Here is an 18880-nt window from a genome sequence, read left to right as displayed (position 1 = left end):
CTGTACAAGACCGGTATTTCATTTAAAAAAGACACTCAAAAAGTTAATGCAATTCTTACACGTGAGCACATAATAATTAATGACAGGAAAAAAAGTAGATTATTGTTACGGATCCTACAAGTATATGGGACGAAGGTGTGACAAATGCAGGGAATTATGCTTCTGTTATAACTGATTATGCGGTACCTTTGATCATACAATGCCTTTACTATATTCAGACCGAAAAAAAAAAGAAATCTCGTCTGGTTTTAGGGAAACAAGGCTGATTTTGCCTAATCGGGTTAAGCACACGCAGTGAGGAAACTTGCAACCCACAAACAAAACCCAAGTCAAAATACGGGGTGCATTATAATATCAAAAGTGAGATATGAGGGTTCCGAACTATTGTGCCAAGAGAGGGTGGCGCTTAAAACACGTTGCTTTGAACAGCAGTAACCCTGGAGTCCACAAAAAAGCTCAACAGCTGGCCTATCATTTGCATTAATAAAAACAACGGGATTTTTCTTTGACACTCAGAAAAAACATCTTTCAAGGGTCCCAAGATGCTCTTGGCACCGTTAGATCTCACAAAACACAGATACTTCCCGCAAACGTAACACCTTCAGGGTGTGTGTTTAAATGCGTTATTTCTTCTTTGTAAGCACTGCCTGATCAATAATTGCTTTAGAAGATGGAATCGGCAAATCCCGAATTTCTGATGGGTCACGAAGAATACATGCAATGGCAGAGTATTTCGAAGAATAGGCAAACGCGCGCTGCGCGTCGCGTGTCGTAAATGCCAGATCTCCACAGAAAAAACTACGTCTTTAAATAAGCGCTCGGCAGTTCTGACAGCAGCGGCTGGGTGGCGCTCCAGGGACGAGCCCCTAATTTCAAGGCTTCAGTTCTGAGGAAACCCAGAACAGATTTAGTTGTTCCCCCCCTCGTTATTGTGACGTCGCTGTGTCTGGAATTCTGAGGCACAGAGGCGAACGCGTTCCGAAGCGCGTCGGAGCGGCCGCAGGTGTCACGGTTCCGAAACCGCCTACGGGCTGGGCACCCGATTTGTCTGGGCGACTTGACAACGCCGCGGACTGCACACAGACACGCACGCCTCCCCGGCCGCACTCCACTGCTGGGGTTCTTGTGAATGGCTCTAGGCGGGCCCTGCCCTTCCCTCGTTGACGTCAGGGGTTGGGGTTGGTTAGGGACGACGTGAGGAGCGGAGAAAGAGCGCGGCGCCATGTGTCTCTGGGAGACTGGCGCTCTGAGACCAGGGGCATTTCGGAGTGCAGAGGGAGTGCGCCATGTGCCGTCTGCACTGTCCGGTATTCGCCCTCCAGTAACCCGCAGAGGGTAACGCAGCGTGGGTGATGAAAGTGCGTCGCGCCGAAGCGGAGGAAGCAGGTTTTCCTTTGGGCTTGTTTGCGGCGGCGGCGGCGGCGGATCCCTTCCAAACTTGTACTGCGCCGCCGGGGCGAGGGGCAGCGCTGGATTTAAAGGGCCAGTAGCCGCCGCTGAACTTCGCAGCCATGGCGAGCGAGGAGGGCACGCTGTCGGACCTGGAGCGGGACCGGCAGTACTGCGAGCTCTGCGGGAAGATGGAGAACCTGCTCAAGTGCGGGCGCTGCCGATCCTCCTTCTACTGCAGCAGGGAACACCAGAAGCAGGACTGGAAGAAGCACAAGCTGGTGTGCAAGGAGGCGGGGAAAGCGCCGAGCCCGTCGCAGCCGGAGAAGAACCGGGCGGTCCGAGACGGGAAAGGAGCACAGCCGCCGCAGAAGGCCCGCCCCGGGCCGGACACGCCGGCTTCCCAGAGCCCGGCGGACACGGGGCCTCCGGAGAGGGAAGGGACGACGGATCATATCAACTGCGCGGACGAGCCGGGTGGCATCGCCAACAACAAGCAAGCCGGGGACGGGATTCACAATAACATTAAGCCCAACGGTCAGACGAAAGCCCAGCCTCAGAAGCTGGCCATGGAGTACATCGTGCCCTGCATGAACAAGCACGGCATCTGTGTGGTGGACAATTTCCTCGGGGAAGAGGTTGGACTGCGCATCCTGGAGGACGTCAGAGCCCTCCACCAGACCGGCAAGTTCACGGACGGCCAGCTGGTCAGCCAGCGGAGCGATTCCTCCAGGGACATCCGGGGCGACAAAATCGCGTGGATCGAGGGGAAGGAGCCCGGCTGTGAGAAGATAGCCTTTCTCATGAGCCGCATGGACGATCTGGTCAGACACTGTAATGGTAAACTGGGAAACTACCAAATAAACGGGAGGACGAAAGTAAGTAGCGCCCCAGGTGCGGACGGTGTAACCCCCCCCGGCGCGCAGGTGCACATAACCCTCCACATCCCCTCCCCTCCCCTCTCCTCTCCCCTGAGCAGGTGAAAAACTGCCCCGCCAGCTGTCGTCCGGGAACCGCCGGGTAAACACCTCCACGTGTGAGGAACGAGGCGCCAGGATGATTGTTGTCTTTCGAGAGTTTTGTTTCACGCGTGTCTGTAAAATGCGTGAGATGACACGTTTAGCACCGAGTCTTGGTGGTGGTGGGGGGGGGATAAAACTTACTTTGACCTGAAGCAGCAGGTGACGGGGAAAACAGACGAGTTTATTCCAAGATCCATTAACAATACCGGGTGCTTTTCCAGCTTGTAAGTAGTCGAGTTCCTTGGTGTTTGCTCTTGTCCGACACCTCTGCACCATTTGTTTCCGTCAGACGCAGTGGCAAGCAGCTGGATTATAGTCCGTGACCCCTTTTGACGTGTTTTCTGCGATGGACAGTTACAGGGGTTAAAAGGGAAAGTTGTGTGTGTGTTTTTTCCTGGAGTGGGGAAAATGTAGCTGTTTCCATTCGACAGCGATGCAGGCATTGTGTGTGTCAGCGTTAAAATGAAATCATGATGGACTACTGACCAGCGATCCTTGGGCGAAATGCTCTTCACTTTGACGAAGGAAAGCGAGGCCTTAGTCCGCTAATAACTTTGTAGACACGGACCCAGGCTGAGTTCATCAGCGCAGTGCCTAATTGTCTAATGAAATACGCAATACCAGCTAAATTAAGAACCCGTTCTGAGCTGTATCCTTTCCAGAATTCTTATTGAGATGACAAACGTTTATTTTTCGGCGATCGTTCGATACCGGTGTAAATCATTATAGCACGTTGTACGTGTTTGGGAATGAAAAGCATCAGGGAGAGTTTTACGCACACGTGACTTAGAAAGTGACTGACGGATGTAATTCCATGTGACCGAAGAAGATTGAGCCTGGAAGTGACAGATGTTCCGAAGTCCAGAAAAGAGCATTTCTGTATTCAAATAACGGAGAAAATAAAAGGGAGGTTAAAGAACATTTTAGGATTAAAAAAAAAACGTGGCTCACTAAATTAGTCGTCTGAATTCTATATAGGCTGATTTCACTGCAGTGATAATGTTAATCCCTTTTTATTTTTTTGAGCACGTTTGTGATGATACCAAGGAAAAAGCCCTTAAGAGAATCGAGCTATTTTGTTTTTAAAAAGTGCATTAAAATAGTATATGAAGTACAAATGGAGTAGTCGAGCACTTCAAAACACAGACCCCTTGGATTAAGACGAGAAAGCTTTAACCTGTCCACATTTGCTGAAACTTTATGCATTTGTTAGAATGCATATTTGTGTCTTTTTTTACAGCAAAGGCTTTATTGAATTTATACAGAACAGCATAGCAAAAAAGTGCTGTTTTGTATAAGTCAGTTTGACATGTGTTTTCTTTCTTCTCTTTTCAGCATGGAATAAACCTGTTACTGAGAAATGCTCAGGTGATGCAAAATGATCATTAAAATAAGTTGAGCAGTGTTACGTAGTAACCATAGGGACAGACAGTAAAGACGAATGACCGCAGTGACTTTGTAACAGGAGCTGGGAAAAGAAACTGAGCAAAATGTTATCGTTGAAGAAAACGAAGGACAAATGCGAGCACAGATGTTAGAACTGTAATAAGTAAGACTGCATCTTAAGATGGATATGAATGCTATTTGATTCTTTGGTTATATTTTCCAGAGGCAACATATCTTTGGTTGCAAAACGTTGAAGTTTTTCAGTTTTTTTTTTCCTTCTTCCATGGGTTTGAACGCATTCAATTCAGGCTTTGTAAAATGCATAACTAACCTTCGGTACACAAGAGATTCAAAACGCAGAAATGGAAAAAGAGCGATATTTCTCAGAAATAAAAAGGTGTTTTAGGTACTTACAGTTTTTCCAGCAAGAACTGAAATTCCCAGTGAGCGGTAGAAGATTCTTATTCTTGTACAGCTTATGGAATATAAATTGATCTCTGTGGTGCATTTTGCAGCATGCATCTAGTGTCTAACTGGAGCTGCAGTCAACACTGAGAGATTGATTTACCCACTGAATCTTTTACTTATCACCTTCTTATTAAGCCTGGATGGCAAATCCCCACACAAAAATTGCAAACCTGTCGTTTTGTGTACTTTAGAAAGTGTGATTCCTTTAGATTTTAAAACAGATTTTTGAAATCAGCGAATAACACCTTCATTACCAGAAACTAGAATTTATGAGACATGAAACTATTGTATAACTTTGCTTTATAAAAGCAAAAAAACATCAAATCTGTCAGTTTGTACTGCATATACTTTGCTTGAGTCCTTGTATGTGCACTGAAGTAAGCCAAGCCACTTTCAGAACTAACCTGTGCTTAAATTCAGTTATCTGTTAAGGACGTTCTGTTGTCTGGAGAGTTAAATTCAGCCCCGAGAAGGATGCCAACCAGGATGACAAAATAGCTCTACAGTAAAATAACATGGCGTGCATTGTGCTTTCTAGGTATGTCACGTCTTCCCTTCTTTGGTTTTTGATTGCAAAGAAAGTAATTAGACTCCATAGGTACGTAAAGTGCCCATGAATAAGACACATTTTTAAATAGCTTTGTTTTTACACGTGCCATCACAGACAAAGCCAAAAGAAATAAGTGCTGTTTGAGTTTTTTGTCCAGTAGTTTTGGTTTTGGGTATTGTTTCATGATACATGTGTGGATGTTAACCTCCTCCTTGAAGTCAATGGGACACAAAAGAGCATGAAACACCTTCATGTGGTCCAGCTGAGTGAGGGGAGGACGCTTTTAACCAGCTGCTGCGAAGTCCGAGACATCGTTGTGATTTGGTTTCTGCTTCCTTTAAAGCTTCTTTTTTCCTTTTCTTTCTTGAGCGTGTGACGGGAGGGGGGAGGGTTGTGTCCTTAGTGCTCCCGCGGTGCAGTGCAGCACAGCAGTTCTCACTGCCCTTGCGTGTTAACCAATCGAGACGCTTCCGGGGCGTCAGCCAGTCACCTCTGCTGAAATGTGTCAGCCTGGCAGTCGCAGCGGGTGAGAAAGGAAGCTGTGCGCAGTGTGGTGCGCCAGGTAATGCGTTTCAACTCCTGACTGTCGGCGGGCAGGCGCTAGAAAGCTTCCAAGTGTGCATGCCGACGTTTATTTAGCAGCCTGACCGCTGCAGTCGTCTGTCGGAGCAGCAGGAGGGCACCCAGCTGGTGGGCAGCTCTGGTGTGGTGGGATGTAAAGAGTCAGGTATTGCGAATGAAGAGTTTAAAAATGATCAGTCAGCAACATCTATAGTGTGGGACCTGCTTCCATTTCCCAATCGTATAGGGACTGTAAAAGATTCCCCTTGCTTATTGGTTAAAATGCTAATAATTATTTGAAGCTTAGAAGCGCCGGAAACAAAACTTACTTTCCAGAGCTGTGACCCTTGCATTTAGTGAACAGTTCTGTTTTTGTTAAGGTCTCAAGTTATGTGATTCTTTACTGTGTTCATGTGGGATAAACATCTGTAAAACCCACCTCGATTTCAGGAGAAGGACTGTGTGATACCAGCTGCACCCTTGGCAGACCATCCTGGGTTCCTGCTGTGTCCTGAGGTTTGCAGGCCCACTGTATCATTTGTGATCTACCAGCTGCAGTGCGTGGCCTGGCTGTGGTCTGGTTGTCAGTCCCTGGCCTGCCAGTCTTCTCTCGGGCCCCAGTCACGGCCAGGTGCAGAGGTAGACCTGGCCTCGGCGTGTATACACAACACTCTTTTAATCCATCGCTCTCGAGAAGGGTGATGTAATGTTAAGCAGTCATTTGTCAGATTGTGCCTTTTTAATTTGAGGATGGATTTCTCAGTTCACTTTGAAAGTTATTTTAAATTCTTTTTTTTTACAGATTCAGTTTTTTTTTCCAAACAAATATGAGTTCTGCATTTGCATATATGTTCTTTTTTTAGTTCTAGGCCCTAATGTAATGTTCAGAAATGAGAAATAAGAAAAGAATGTTACACAGATGCACAGATATCAGCAGTTTAGTTCCGTTTAACCAAGCCACCAATTTAGTTGATGCTTTTATCCGAAAGATCTGATATGTCCCTATTATACAGCTGGGGGTTTTAAGGGAGTAATCTGAACAGTGACTATCCCAGGATTTGAACCCACAACCTTCCCGAGTCCTAAACTCTCCTCCACATAGCTGTAGTCAACTGGCTGATTAATCATGATAAACTATATAATGATTATGTAGTGACTGATTAGTCATGGTTATCTATGTAGTGCTTTACATCCTGTAGCTCTCTTCTGAAGTACAGTACGAGCAGCCCTGGTACTCTCTTGATTAATTGGAGAGGTGAGATATTGTTTTGATGATTGAAATAAGGGGGAAATTTGAATTTAGGAAGGTTAGACTTTGCAAGCACAGAATAAAGTTTAGCCAGAACACCAAGGTTAGCAGCCATACTCTTATGAACAGTATCATGGGACCTTTCATGAACAAGCAGTCACAACCTCAGATTAATGTCTCTCCCAAAGGGTAGCACCCCATTCACCGTACTGGGGCAGTGGTTTAGAAGTTCTGGTCCAGGGGGAAGAGCCCCACCTACTAGTCCACCAGCACCACTTATAGCAGCAAAATGATTTTGCTTGAAGGTCTCCCATTCTGGTGCTGATAAGACCCAACCTCGCTTAGCTTGTGAGATCTGATGGGGTTGGGCTACAAGGTGGAATCGCTGCTTTTAAACTGTTCGGATATCCAAAACCCAAAAAAAGGTAGTGGACTTTCTAATAAATATTAACATGCCAGCGTTTACTACAATTCTAGATGGCTGCAAGCGATGTATGTGACAAAGGTATTAGGATCTCTGTTGGTCCATCTTCTGGTAGCTGCTGTACATCACTTCAGGGTGTTTCCAGTGATCCTGCATGTCCTTTTCTTTTCAGGCATTCCCTCTGCTCACTTCCTGTGTCATTGTGCTTTGCTAGACAGAGCCCTCCCATCTCCTGTTCTGCAGCTGAGTTTGAATAGAATGTGTCCTTTCGTCTTTGCATTTAAGTTAACTATGGAAACCCTGGAAATTAAATCCTTTGAGGACAGATTTTCAGAACTAATTTTGTGTGGATATGACAATTGGACTGAAAGTTCTACAGCTGATTTTCTTTGTCAGACTTGTATCTCTTCATCAGCACTTCTTAGGTTAGATTATTTGCACGAAACACCTCTTATCTTAAGGGCTATACAGTGGCATGGCAAGTAGCACTGCTGTCTCACAGCTCTTCAATCACATGCTTAATTCCAGAGCACTTTCTGTTTGGAGTTTGCATGTTTTCTATTTTCATGCACCTGCTTTGGTTTTCACTGGGTGCTGTGGTTCCCTTCCACCTTCGAAAGACATGCTCACTAGATTAATTGGAGCCTCTAAATTCTTATTGTGTATGCGTGTCGTGCAATGAGATGGTGCGTTGTCCTGTCTGTACTTCTCAGATTGGCTCTGCATTGCTGTAATCATTTCAGGGAATAAGAGCCTTTCTGATAATAGATGTATGGATGCTTTGTTTGCAACTTCTCAGTCTACAAGTGAAACCCTTTAAAAACAAATGATAATGTTCTGCAGTTGTACAACATATTTTACTTGATGGTGCATTCAGTTCCCATAGTTAGTATGGGTAACAATAGTGTAAAAAGAGGTAAATGTCTTGCAGCTTTCCCTGAGTTTACATTCTTAAGGGGACATGGTGTTTATGCTTTCAACTTGGTGTAAAGTGGCTTAAACAAAAGGGTCTTTTGTTTTCTTTGAGGACTATGTGTTATTTGACTGGCGTTTTCTGGATTAGAGTGGTTTGCCAATTGTTGACATTAGATAGCGATGTTTTGATAGCGTGCTCTAAAAGAACAAATTCCATCTGCACAGTGACTGACAAAGTGTACTGTAACTGTTCATAGTGCACAAAAGCAAACAAACATGGGATCGGAACAGTAGACTGGCATGGTTTTCCATGCAGAGAGCACTCTTGCCCTGACTGCTGGATCAGTTTGAAAGAGGAACTGCTAAGAATGGATGTCCTGTACAATCGCAGCCAGGGTGTATCCTGCCTTGTGCCAGTGGCCTGCCGGGATAGGGTCTGGCTCCCTTGCGCCGCCGCATTGGATGAAGTAGTTGGAATATGAATGGGTGGATATACAATCAGCAGGCAATTGTTTGTCATCAAATAGATAATTCATTAGAGCACCGAAGAGATTGCATCAGAATTAAGCCATTTGCCTTGTGACTGAAATGAGCATAATGTCCTTAGAATGATTTCTTTTGATTGTTACTTTGTAACAGAAACTAAAATCTGCAAATCACTCCTCTTCTTTTTACTGAATGTTTAAGGCATAATGTGTTATATTTACACATACATTTAAGTATTTGTGTGCCATGTAAACTGTTTGTATAAAAGCAATGTAAAGAATAGAGCCATTTCCCCTTCGTGATTAAGCTTAAAATAAATCTGGAAGTGTTTTATTTTTAAAATGGACATGGGGAAATGTTGTCAAGCAGGCACTTTACAGAGGGTTGCTGTGACATGCACTCGATGCCTTGTGAAACAGTACACATTGCAGGTCAGATTTCCCCATGTGTACTTCAGCCAAGCCTTTCGGCAGAAATGTGGGCACCCTGTAATGTCGGGAAACCAAAATCCAACAGGAATCCAAGACACACCTGGATTCACAGTTAACAGTTATCTGGCTCATGAACATTTTTAGCAAGTCAAGAAAAGTCACTGGCTTTGATTCAGAATGAACCTGCGTTGCGTGTCTGACCAAGTTTTCCAGCTTTAAACTGTGAAGCCGTAAACAGATTAAGATAAAGGGAACTAAATAAAACTCAGTGTCATTAACTACAGCGTGGCTCAGTGACTCAGTGCAGAGGAGTGGCACTGTGGTTCAGTATCTGCGCCTGTGGCTGGAAGGTTGCCGGTTCAAGACAAAGTCCTGAATCAAATTCAAAGTGAAGACCCCCCTTAGATCTGTGAAGACCCCCCCCCCCCCTTAGGGCTGAGCAGTGGCACTGTGGCTAAGGATCTGCACCTGTGGCTGGAAGGTTGCCGGTTCGTATCCCGCGGCCGGCAGAGGAATCCTACTCCGTTGGGCCCCTGAGCAAGGCCCTTAACCCCAGCTGCTCCAGGGGTGCCGTATAAATGGCTGACCCTGCGCTCTGACCCCAAGCTTCTCTCCCTGTCTGTGTGTCTCATGGAGAGCAAGCTGGGGTATGCGAAAAGACAAACTCCAAATGTTAGAAATTGTATATGGCCAATAAAGTGATCTTATCTACTTTGCGAAATGGAATCCACCAAACATGCAAAGTAGAAGCTGTGTGTTTTAGTTTTACTGCTTGGGTGCCTATAAAATGGGTGCAGGCCAATAATGCATTCAGTCTACTAACTGCACTAAATTGCTGCATAATCATTTCAGGATTTAATGGTTGTCTTATACTGAAGCTGTGATTTCATAATCTCTTGTGTTTGGATCGTGTTTGATCCTGACAGGCATGCTTGCTGGGCTGTAGCTGTTTGTCCCGGGCCGGGATCCAAGGCTGACCTTGAGAAAGAGTGGGAGCATGTTGTTTTGACTGCCTGCAGCTGGAGGGGACAGAGGATCTAGGAGAGTGGTGGTGGTGGTGGTGGTGGGGGGGGGGGGAATGGAGAAAAGGCTACACAATGTTGCAAAAGGGATGCAGGAAAAGGCATTAACCCTCACTGTTTTCCCACAGACCGCACATCCAGCCACTTGCCTTGGGCTGTCGCATTTCTTACTGTGGCCTGAGCAAGCAGAGCCGAGCTGATCGTCTCTGCTGCCTGCGGGGGTCTCTCTGGCCTGACATGCAAGGCGTGGGGCGTTATCGGGCCCTGACACTTTCCTGACCCCTGTCCGTGGTCATCTGGTGAAGTCTGCTGGGCAGCTTGCATGAACTCCCAAAGCCTTTGTGGCAGCCATCGCCCTGCTGACTTGATCTTTATCGGAGTTCCAGAGGCCTCTTCCTTGAACTGCGGTAGCCCGTGTCACCTTTCCCCCGGTGTCGGACCGCGTGAGAGGAAACTGCCTCCTAGCCCGGTGCGTCAGGGAAGGAAGCTTTCTCCGCACTGACACAAAGGAGATGCAGCAGAGCAGGAAACTGAACACCTCTGTTGTTTTAAATATACATTAACGACTGCCGGCGCGGTGCTATTACCGGAGAACGCAGTATATCACTCTCAGTTCCTGTGATAGAATAGGTACAAAGTTCATCTGGCACTGCCCGGGGCTTCAGGAGGAGGGGTGGGTTTCGTCTGGCCTCTCCGCAGCTCCGAAGCCCACGCAGGACGGGTCAAGACATTCCTCCCATTAACTGGGGCATTTCATTCACCAAAAGCGCCTCTTCCTTGTCTGTTCTCCATCCCAGCTCAGGTGGAGTGTCCCCAGGCATGGATCACAGCACCTTCAGTTTATTTCAGAATAATTCCCTCCTCCCAGGAGGGCAATTCCAGCAGCAAGCAGTGCAGCAAAAACAAAGACAAACCAAAAAACATTACGAAAACGTATGCATATAGGTATAACAGCAGATGAACCATAGAAGTGGTTGTCAGTATCAGTGTAGAAGTAGCATTAGGAAGGTATTAGTACAGGCTCATTTGTGGGGGGGGGGTTGGGGTGGTGGGCTCTGTCCAGTAGACACTATTTACAGTCATTGTTTGCAAGCCTGATGGCCTCTGGAATGAAGCTAAGTTTCCTTTTATTTGTCCTGCACTGTGGACAGCGAAAACGTCTTCCTGAAGACTAGAGTTCAAAGGGCCGATGAAGGATGTGAGATGGGCCTTCAATGAAGGCACGGGCCCTCTGACGTATTGCTTGTCTGTCCGGATGCTATCTGTCAGCTTGTGCCCCGAATCTGGAGAAACTGGACTTGCAGCTTGATTCATTGAACCTGCCAAGGAGAGACACGTTATTGTGCTTTCCCCCCCCATCTTCTGCAGTAGCCGAAGACAGCAACATGCTGTGATGGCTGGTGTGTACAGGACTGATTAGGATTTAATCCTCAGGACTGTTGAACAGGACCTGCAAAACAGCAGGTGAGACGTTTTTCAGAAACTGCCATAGATGTGGCCACCCTGACTTCCTTACTCCTGTGTAGAAGATAGTCCTGCACATATACAGTACCTACGGCACATGGCAGATCCTTTGCTTTTGACTTCCGCGGAACCATGTGAGAAACAAAAGCATACGGTGCTTTGCACTCAGTTTCACCATAAGATAATTTAGTAATGCTCCGGAACAGCAAATATAACAATATAGGGCTGTACTGCCAGTGACGTGTTAAAAGACAAGTGGCTTGAAAGTGGCTGTCAGAGAAGTCTGCCTACATTTCCTTGTTTGCTCCCTGTGTGCAGTCATGGGGTTTGGTAGCTTCAATGAGACGTGAAAAACACACTGACCATAACGCAAATAACTGGCAATTCAGAATTTATTGCATAAAAGATAGTTCCCCAACATCCTCAAAAAAGTGCTGCAGATGTATGCCTTCACACAGTGTCCTTTTAATCTTGTATATGCAGTTCTATCCACTTCTCAAAAACCGATTTAATGATTATTCAGGACGCGGTTTTCATTGTAATTGATTACTCAGGTTGGCTTTAAAGGCTGATTAGTTACATCATCATCAGAATAAACTTGTCATGGAGGTTTTGTTTTTCGACTGGGGATGAAGAAAATGTGGAAATATTCAAACAATTAATCCAACTGCCCATTTCCTTCCTGAGCTGCAATGTTCATTTTCCCGTTGGCAGCCTTGTTTTTTCTGTGGAGAATTCCCCCCTCTTGTTTTACAGAGCGTGTGCTCGGTGCTGGCCTGAGCAGCACCTGTTTGTTGCTGTGAGGTCTGGTGTCGAAGCCGGAGGTGCACTATCCTGGCATTTCTTTCCTCAGGCACACTGTAAGGCACACTCGCTCAAAGTAACATGCGGCATTTGTTCGTCTGCCTGCTTGTCTGGCGTTTCAGCACTTCCTCTTCACCTTTTTGTTGTCTGAATATAGTTTTGTCAGTTTCTTTCTTTCTGCTGTCCTGTCTTGTCCTTTGTGGGTTAGACATCCCTGAGTGCTGTGCTGCCACAGGACCCACGCTGTTGGTGACCAGAGTACTTATGCAGGACCTGAAAGTCAAAGGGAAGTAATGGAAGACTTTTTTTCTTCCTTTTGTGGGTCAAAAATGGGACAGAGTTAAAAGCTTCAACAGAGCCCAAGTCCTGTGTATCTGTTCCTATTGTTCTTACTCGACTGTAAAAAAACCAGGTCATTACTTTAAACAGTTACTTCCTTTAGAGTTGCACCCTCTGTGACTGATAATAAAATCAGTTATTCTACGCCTGCTGGACCTTCACAGTTCCCACACTTGAGCAAACGGGGAATCATGATACATTTTTGCTGCAGTGGGTTAAACAGCTGTCAGCCTAAAGACCGTAGAAGGCCTTCTGTAAGTCAGAATTCCTTCTCCAGTTTGGACATCGGAGGCACTTTCGTGTTGATATCATCACTGGCTCTGGACTTATTGAAGGGTCGTTGTTTTAAAGCCACGTGAGATGTTATCTGTACATTTTCGGAGACGCATTTCATGTTTTTTTAGCATTAATATAACTGTGTTTTATATTGAATTCTTTTCAAAAGCAGCCCAGTTCACTGACTGCCCTTCTGATTTTGTGAAGACAAGAAACTCAGGTTTGTTATTATCCAGTAGTGGTTTATATGAGAATTAAATGGGAGCAACTGATTTTGTTTTTTATTATGGTATGATTCTATTAATTGTTTACAGGTAAGCCGTGAGCCTCAAAATGATTTCCATAATTAAATATACCTTATTTATATATAAAATCTATATAAAGATTGTATTCACTGCACCTCTTCGTGCTTCTGAGGTTGTACCTTTTCTGCCAAGGTACTGCAAACTTTGTAAGTCCTGAAGCCAGTCCGTTTTCAAAGGAGCATGACACTTGTTTCAGTTCCAATAGGAAACCTTTTATTCCTCAAACCACCAAGCTTCTTAGAAGAAAAGCGCTTCATATTGTGGGGTTGAATTTTTTCACAGCACCTTGACTTTGATATTCTTTTTCTCGGGTCTTAAAAGAGTTTGAAAGAAATGCTTTTTTGAATGACAGAAAGGGTTCCTGTGACAGAAACTATATGCATTTTGTTTCCGTTCATAATTCCAAATAAAAACGCCCACGTGATTCAGGAGAAGGTTTAACTTGGGGAAAAAAATAAGGCATGTGTTCTTTTCTTGCTGTGGCTCTCTGCAGCTCCGAAACTGGCGCCCTTCGGCAACAGCAGGGCAACCCAACGGTAGCTAAGGGTAGCCCGTTGGCTTTTTTTAGCCTTTGAGAATAAGGGTGCCTTATCTTGTGCTGGCACACCCATGACTCTACTGCACGTGTCGTTGCAGTGCAAGCATGCGCCTAAGGCCACTCGCTTTGTCACGTAAACCAGCCTGCAGCATCGACGGGCTCACTGAGGGAAAAGCACTGCAGTGCAGAGGGACTCCCCAGACTAAAGACAGGTTTTTGATCGTTTTTTAAACCCCACAGTCACCCTAATTGCATAGTAGCTTGATCTGTTTCTCATTTTGCCAGTAGTGCTGAAGAGGGAGAAGACCAGGATTTGAAATGTTAGCTTAGGGTCTGTCTGCTAGTGTGTCGTATACTGCACAGTGCCTGGTTCTGGCCCATGCACAAGAGGGGGAGCTTGTAAAACCTTGAATGAATTGGACTTCTGTGCACTCGGAATCCGATTTCCACCCATGCGTTTTACAGCCTCATGGGTTATTAAATTTTATTAAACTCCCATTATAAATTTGACTTTTTGAGTGGATCACATTAGAGAAACAACCAATATGCAAGAAGAAAGAAAAATTGATTTATATTGGAGTAAAATAAATGAGCCTTTACTGCAAGCTATGATACAAACATCACTAGAGTATGTTTGTTGTTTTACTTATGTTGTAAAGATTTGCACGTTTTGCTACCTTTCTGCATGATGACTTAATCCCTTTGGCACATCTACATCTTTCTGAATGATGAAGTCGTGTTTAGCAAGGTACCGATATTAATGTGATTTTCAGCCACATATTTGCTCAGTCATGATTAAAATTGATTTTAATTGATTAAAAAAAGAGAACAAGGTGTTTATCCCTATTTGAACCTTTCCATCTTTTGTCTGAGGTCAGCCTATTTTTTTGAAGAGATCATAGACTCTGCTGTCTGTTGTAACAGACACTGCATGATCTCCGTTAGGCTGTCGTGTCAGGGGGTCCAAGTTGTACTTCGCTGGGACAGTCTTTTAACAAGCAGCCTGATGCAATATATCTGAGTCCCTTGATTCCATAGTGGTCAGCTCCCCCTGATTGGCCACCAATTGTGGTCCTTTTTGCCCAGAAAGACTGTATTTATGTATCCAAAATGTATTGGCCAGTTGCCTCAGCTCTGCCAGAAAAGCGCAACCACCTGTATTTGACTTGGGAACCGTGAGACAGATTTACATTGCTTTCCCTGGCCAGGTCTCAATCCTTGATAGCTATAACTGGTAGAATCAGTTGAACATGCTCCTCATTCCCACGTGTTAATGCTTTTATTACAACATTGACCTAGGACAACCCAGCTGGAAGTACAGGAAGGGACTGGGCACCAAATATTCCAAACCATGTGGAGTACATCTCCCTGTTCAAGCTGTGTCAAGGCCCAGCACATCACACCTGAGGGTTCACTCACCCTTTGTGCTGTGAATGTGTATGTGTATAAAGACTGTATATATTTGGGTGTGGGCATGTGCACCCAGCTCCCCAGGCATGTGGTTGAAGCTGAGACACTGGTTTTGTTTATGATACAGCTGGACACAATCCTCGGCTCGGTAAACTAAAGAGGAGTGCATTTGAATCTGAAAACGGCAGGCATTTCTTTACACAGAGTGTTGTGGGAGTCTGGAACAAGCCATACCTTGGCTTGTTTAAAGAAATAATTGGATGAGATTCTCAGATCAATTAGTTACTAACTTGCAGAAGGGCTAGATCTCCTCTGGTGTGTAAGGCTTTATTACAGTCTCATGTGTGAAAGTTTATATATATTTACATTTATGTTGTTTGACTACCATGTGTAGAAATTTGCATTTCTTCCCATCCTCTGGCTTTCAGGAGATTTGTTTGAGACCTTTTTGGGGTTTTTTATGCAGTTGCACAGTCTTTTACCTGTATTTCTGCAATAACATTTATTTGCTCTTTTATTTGCTTGTACTTTCACTGTTTGGCGGGTGGCAGCTTTCTCTGCAGTGGCTTGTGTCAAGGACAGAGCCAGGGTCTGAGTCATTCGGTTTTTTACAAAGTGTACAGCAGTCATGCAACAGCCCAGCCTCTGCCTTTGGAAGCATGAAGCACAGTTGATTCTCACTACCACAGAAGTCAAAACACGTGTTTTAATCATCCTGCTTGAGTGGTGATTTTTAAAATCTTTTTCAATGCGCTGAGCTAATGTGCCAATTTTTGATGTGGTCTATCTATGACCAGATAGACACAACAATAACTGGTTAATAGACAACATCTATTAGGTCTGTAAGACCAAAGAGTGTGTTTCCTCCAAAAAAACACTTCCCCTTAGAAGCTTGTGTGTGCAAGAGAAGGTTAGTGAGTCAAGAGGAAGGCCTTGTTGTCAGGAGGTGCCCTCTTCACACTCGCTGTACCTCGGTGTGATCAGCACGACTGATCCTTCACTTTGGATGCAGTGTATCACCAAGGGCCTAATGCAAGTAGCTCTGGAGTGGCAGCTGTTCCAAATTTCAATGCCTGGTCTCTTTAGCTTTATTTGGGTAAAGTGTCTACTGTGCTGTCTAGTCACAGCTAGAGACTCAGTCTGTTCCTGTTAAATAATACCGGTCAGGTTGACTCACTCCAGCTCCGAGTCTCTTGGCTCATATATCTGAAAATCATAGTGAGCTGTCGTGCAGCAAATTCTTTTGGCATGAGAGCCTCAGCCTTGAATAACTGTGAGGAGTAAAGTACTGTGAAGTAGCAACATGTAAAAGGAAGACATTTTATTGGTTTATTTTGTGTCTTCACAAAAAAAGTCGGAATGTGAGGAACCTGGTAGCTTCAGTTTAATATGAACTAGAATCTCGGGATGATCCTTACCCACACTATCATTTCGTAATGAACATGCAGAAATAAAATAGGGTGTTTCTATTTTCCAGGCTGAAACTTATACTTCAGTTCCATTATGTACTCATCAACATGTGTTCATGTATGTCTTCTGTGCTTTCATTGCGCTGTCCTTGAAAGCTCATTTGTTATGTTCCTGCTTGTGTTTTGCAAGACAGACCACAGAAAGCCCCCGTGCAGCGGTTTGGACTGCCCAAACGTGGTTAGCAAAGATTGTTGTGCAACTGCGTGTCTGCCCTGCCACACAAACACAAATCGTTGTCGTTTTTTCATATAAATCCACAAAAAAGAGAAAAGAAACGCAAACGACAGTGGCGGGAGCCTAAGGCAGCCTCACTCTGGGGCTCATACCTCAAACGGACGAGCTGGACTAGGACTCGCCCAGAGTGGCTGCTGTTGGTAACCATGACAGTGAACCACTGCACTTGAGATTAGCACTAGTGCTGTATTGTTTTAATGACAGACCCTCACCAGCCTCTTTTTCTCCCCCCTGCACATTCCCTCAGTGCTTCAGTGGTTTTCTCAGCAAAGCACTGGCCCCTCCCCTCCCCTGAATTTACATGTGACGTGGCATGTCTGTTTTTCACAGCACTGGATAAAGACATCTCTCGTGCTGCTGTTCACTTTTGAACCTCCAATTAGCATTCTGGTTAGTGGTCAACATCCCCTAAAACTTAAAGGAATAAGAGCCGGTAAGCAATGAATACCCCTGAAATAGCCACTTTTTTTTTTGGTAATTTTGCAAACTATATATGATGTGCTGTTTTTTTAGCCCCTCTGTTTTCTGGTCTAGTTTACATTGATCAGTTTTCCATAAGCAAACAATAGGGCATTTAAGCTGATGACCCCATGCAATTAATAAAATAAAGCGGGATATGCATTAGCTGAAAATTCACAGTTGGAGGTTTGTGGATTTTTAAAACAATGTCTTTACCAAATGCCTGAAAGAATATGGGGGATGCAGATCAAGTGTATGCCTTTTTTCTGGATTAAGGAACTCTGAGGTACTCCTGTTTGTGCTTATGAATGCAAGAGTTTGTACAATTTTATACCACGTATTTGCATGACTAATAAAGCAACTTCCAGGTCCATTGAAAGAGAAACAGCGAAGGCAGTGCACACCCTTATGGAACCAGAGCACTGGTTTGTAAGTTCTTTTTAATTGCTGCTCAGTTAGATAAGAATGATTCAGTTATTCAGATTGAAGCAATTTTAATTATCATCATTATAGAAGTAGCCCTTCCTGTACATTGGTTTTTTTTTAAAGTAATTAAGCCAAGGATCTCATCCAGCTGTTTCTTGAAAGAAGCAAAGATATCAGACTTGACAGCATTGTTCCATACTCTCACTGCACTCAGTGTGAAGAAACATCTCCTGTTCTCAGTGTTAAATGCACTTCCATGGAGTAATCACTTGTGCCTGGTTCACGTTTCACTGTTCATTCTGAAGAGGTCCATTGGGTTGGCTTTCTCTTTGACTTTCAGGATATCGAATACCTTTGAAGGACTTTAATGAGATTCTCTCTTAGTCTTCTGAATTCAAGACTAAAAATACTTTTAGCCTGTTAGTTTAAGACATTCCTATAAGCTCAGGAATGTATTGGCTTGCTTTTTAGTGGACCGATTCCAAAGCGGCAATATATTTTGAATCATGGTATGAATGTTGGAGGCCTTGGAGAGTTGCTTCCCTTAAATTTTTATGAGTATCCGTAACATTCTGCCTATAACTATCCTAATACTGTTCTAATATGGAAGCTTGTCTTTCATATTCTAAATATCTGAGTTAAATATTATTCAACCCTGTCAAATCCATCATCTAAAATTTTTCTTTATCTTGGAGAAACTTAATTTTATATAGTTCTTATGCCAAAAAACATGTTCGATTATTTAAGCTGCTGTTGAGATATTTATTTCCACGTCTCTTGGCATTCCTAATATCCTGTTTTACTTGTGTTTGCAGCTCGTTATACCCCTCCTTAAATTTGGATCCTGTTGTTTTTTAATAATTTAATAAAGGACTTTTATTTTTCTGTATGTTTTCCTTAAAGTTTTATTAAAGCACTTGGATCACCATTTTCAGGCCTTTGATAAGCTTACTATGGGGACAGACCTTCAAGTAAAATGGCTTTAAACTGTTGCCATCCATTCTCTGCTGATTACGTATCTATCCATATCTATCCCGTTCCACTTTTTCCAGGCTCCCATCTGCTTTCCTGATATTGTAAACCTTTGTTTTGGACTTAACCTATACAGTTTCAAAAACTACTTCAAAGCATTCCATATTATGACCACAGTTCCCTGATGGGTCTCTCACCTCTGTTTTCCTCACTTTATCTTGATTGTTTGCTGTCATTATAAGGCAGTCATTAGCCATGTCTGCCTATTTCCCTTCCAGCT

General features: G+C 44.3%; 1 protein-coding gene across 2 annotated transcripts in view; it reads left to right on the top strand.

Annotated features, from left to right (window-relative positions):
• Positions 1-933: 933 nt before the first annotated feature.
• egln1a (egl-9 family hypoxia-inducible factor 1a) overlaps positions 934-18880 on the top strand; it is a 41339-nt gene continuing 23392 nt past the window's right edge. Inside the window, exon 1 of one of the 2 annotated variants that reach the window (XM_088610289.1) lies at positions 934-2267. In XM_088610289.1, the coding sequence (XP_088466415.1) occupies positions 1512-2267 (756 nt within the window). In that variant the 5' untranslated portion in view covers positions 934-1511. The remainder of the gene's footprint in view (positions 2268-18880) is intronic. The other variant, XM_088610288.1, reaches the window with a different exon arrangement.

The sequence above is a fragment of the Lepisosteus platostomus genome, chromosome 17 (assembly GCF_059453375.1).
Source record: "Lepisosteus platostomus isolate fLepPlt1 chromosome 17, fLepPlt1.hap1, whole genome shotgun sequence".
Lineage (NCBI taxonomy): Eukaryota > Metazoa > Chordata > Actinopteri > Semionotiformes > Lepisosteidae > Lepisosteus > Lepisosteus platostomus.
The sequence above is the reverse complement of the archived record's forward strand: the minus strand, read 5'-3'. Positions and strand labels throughout refer to the sequence as shown.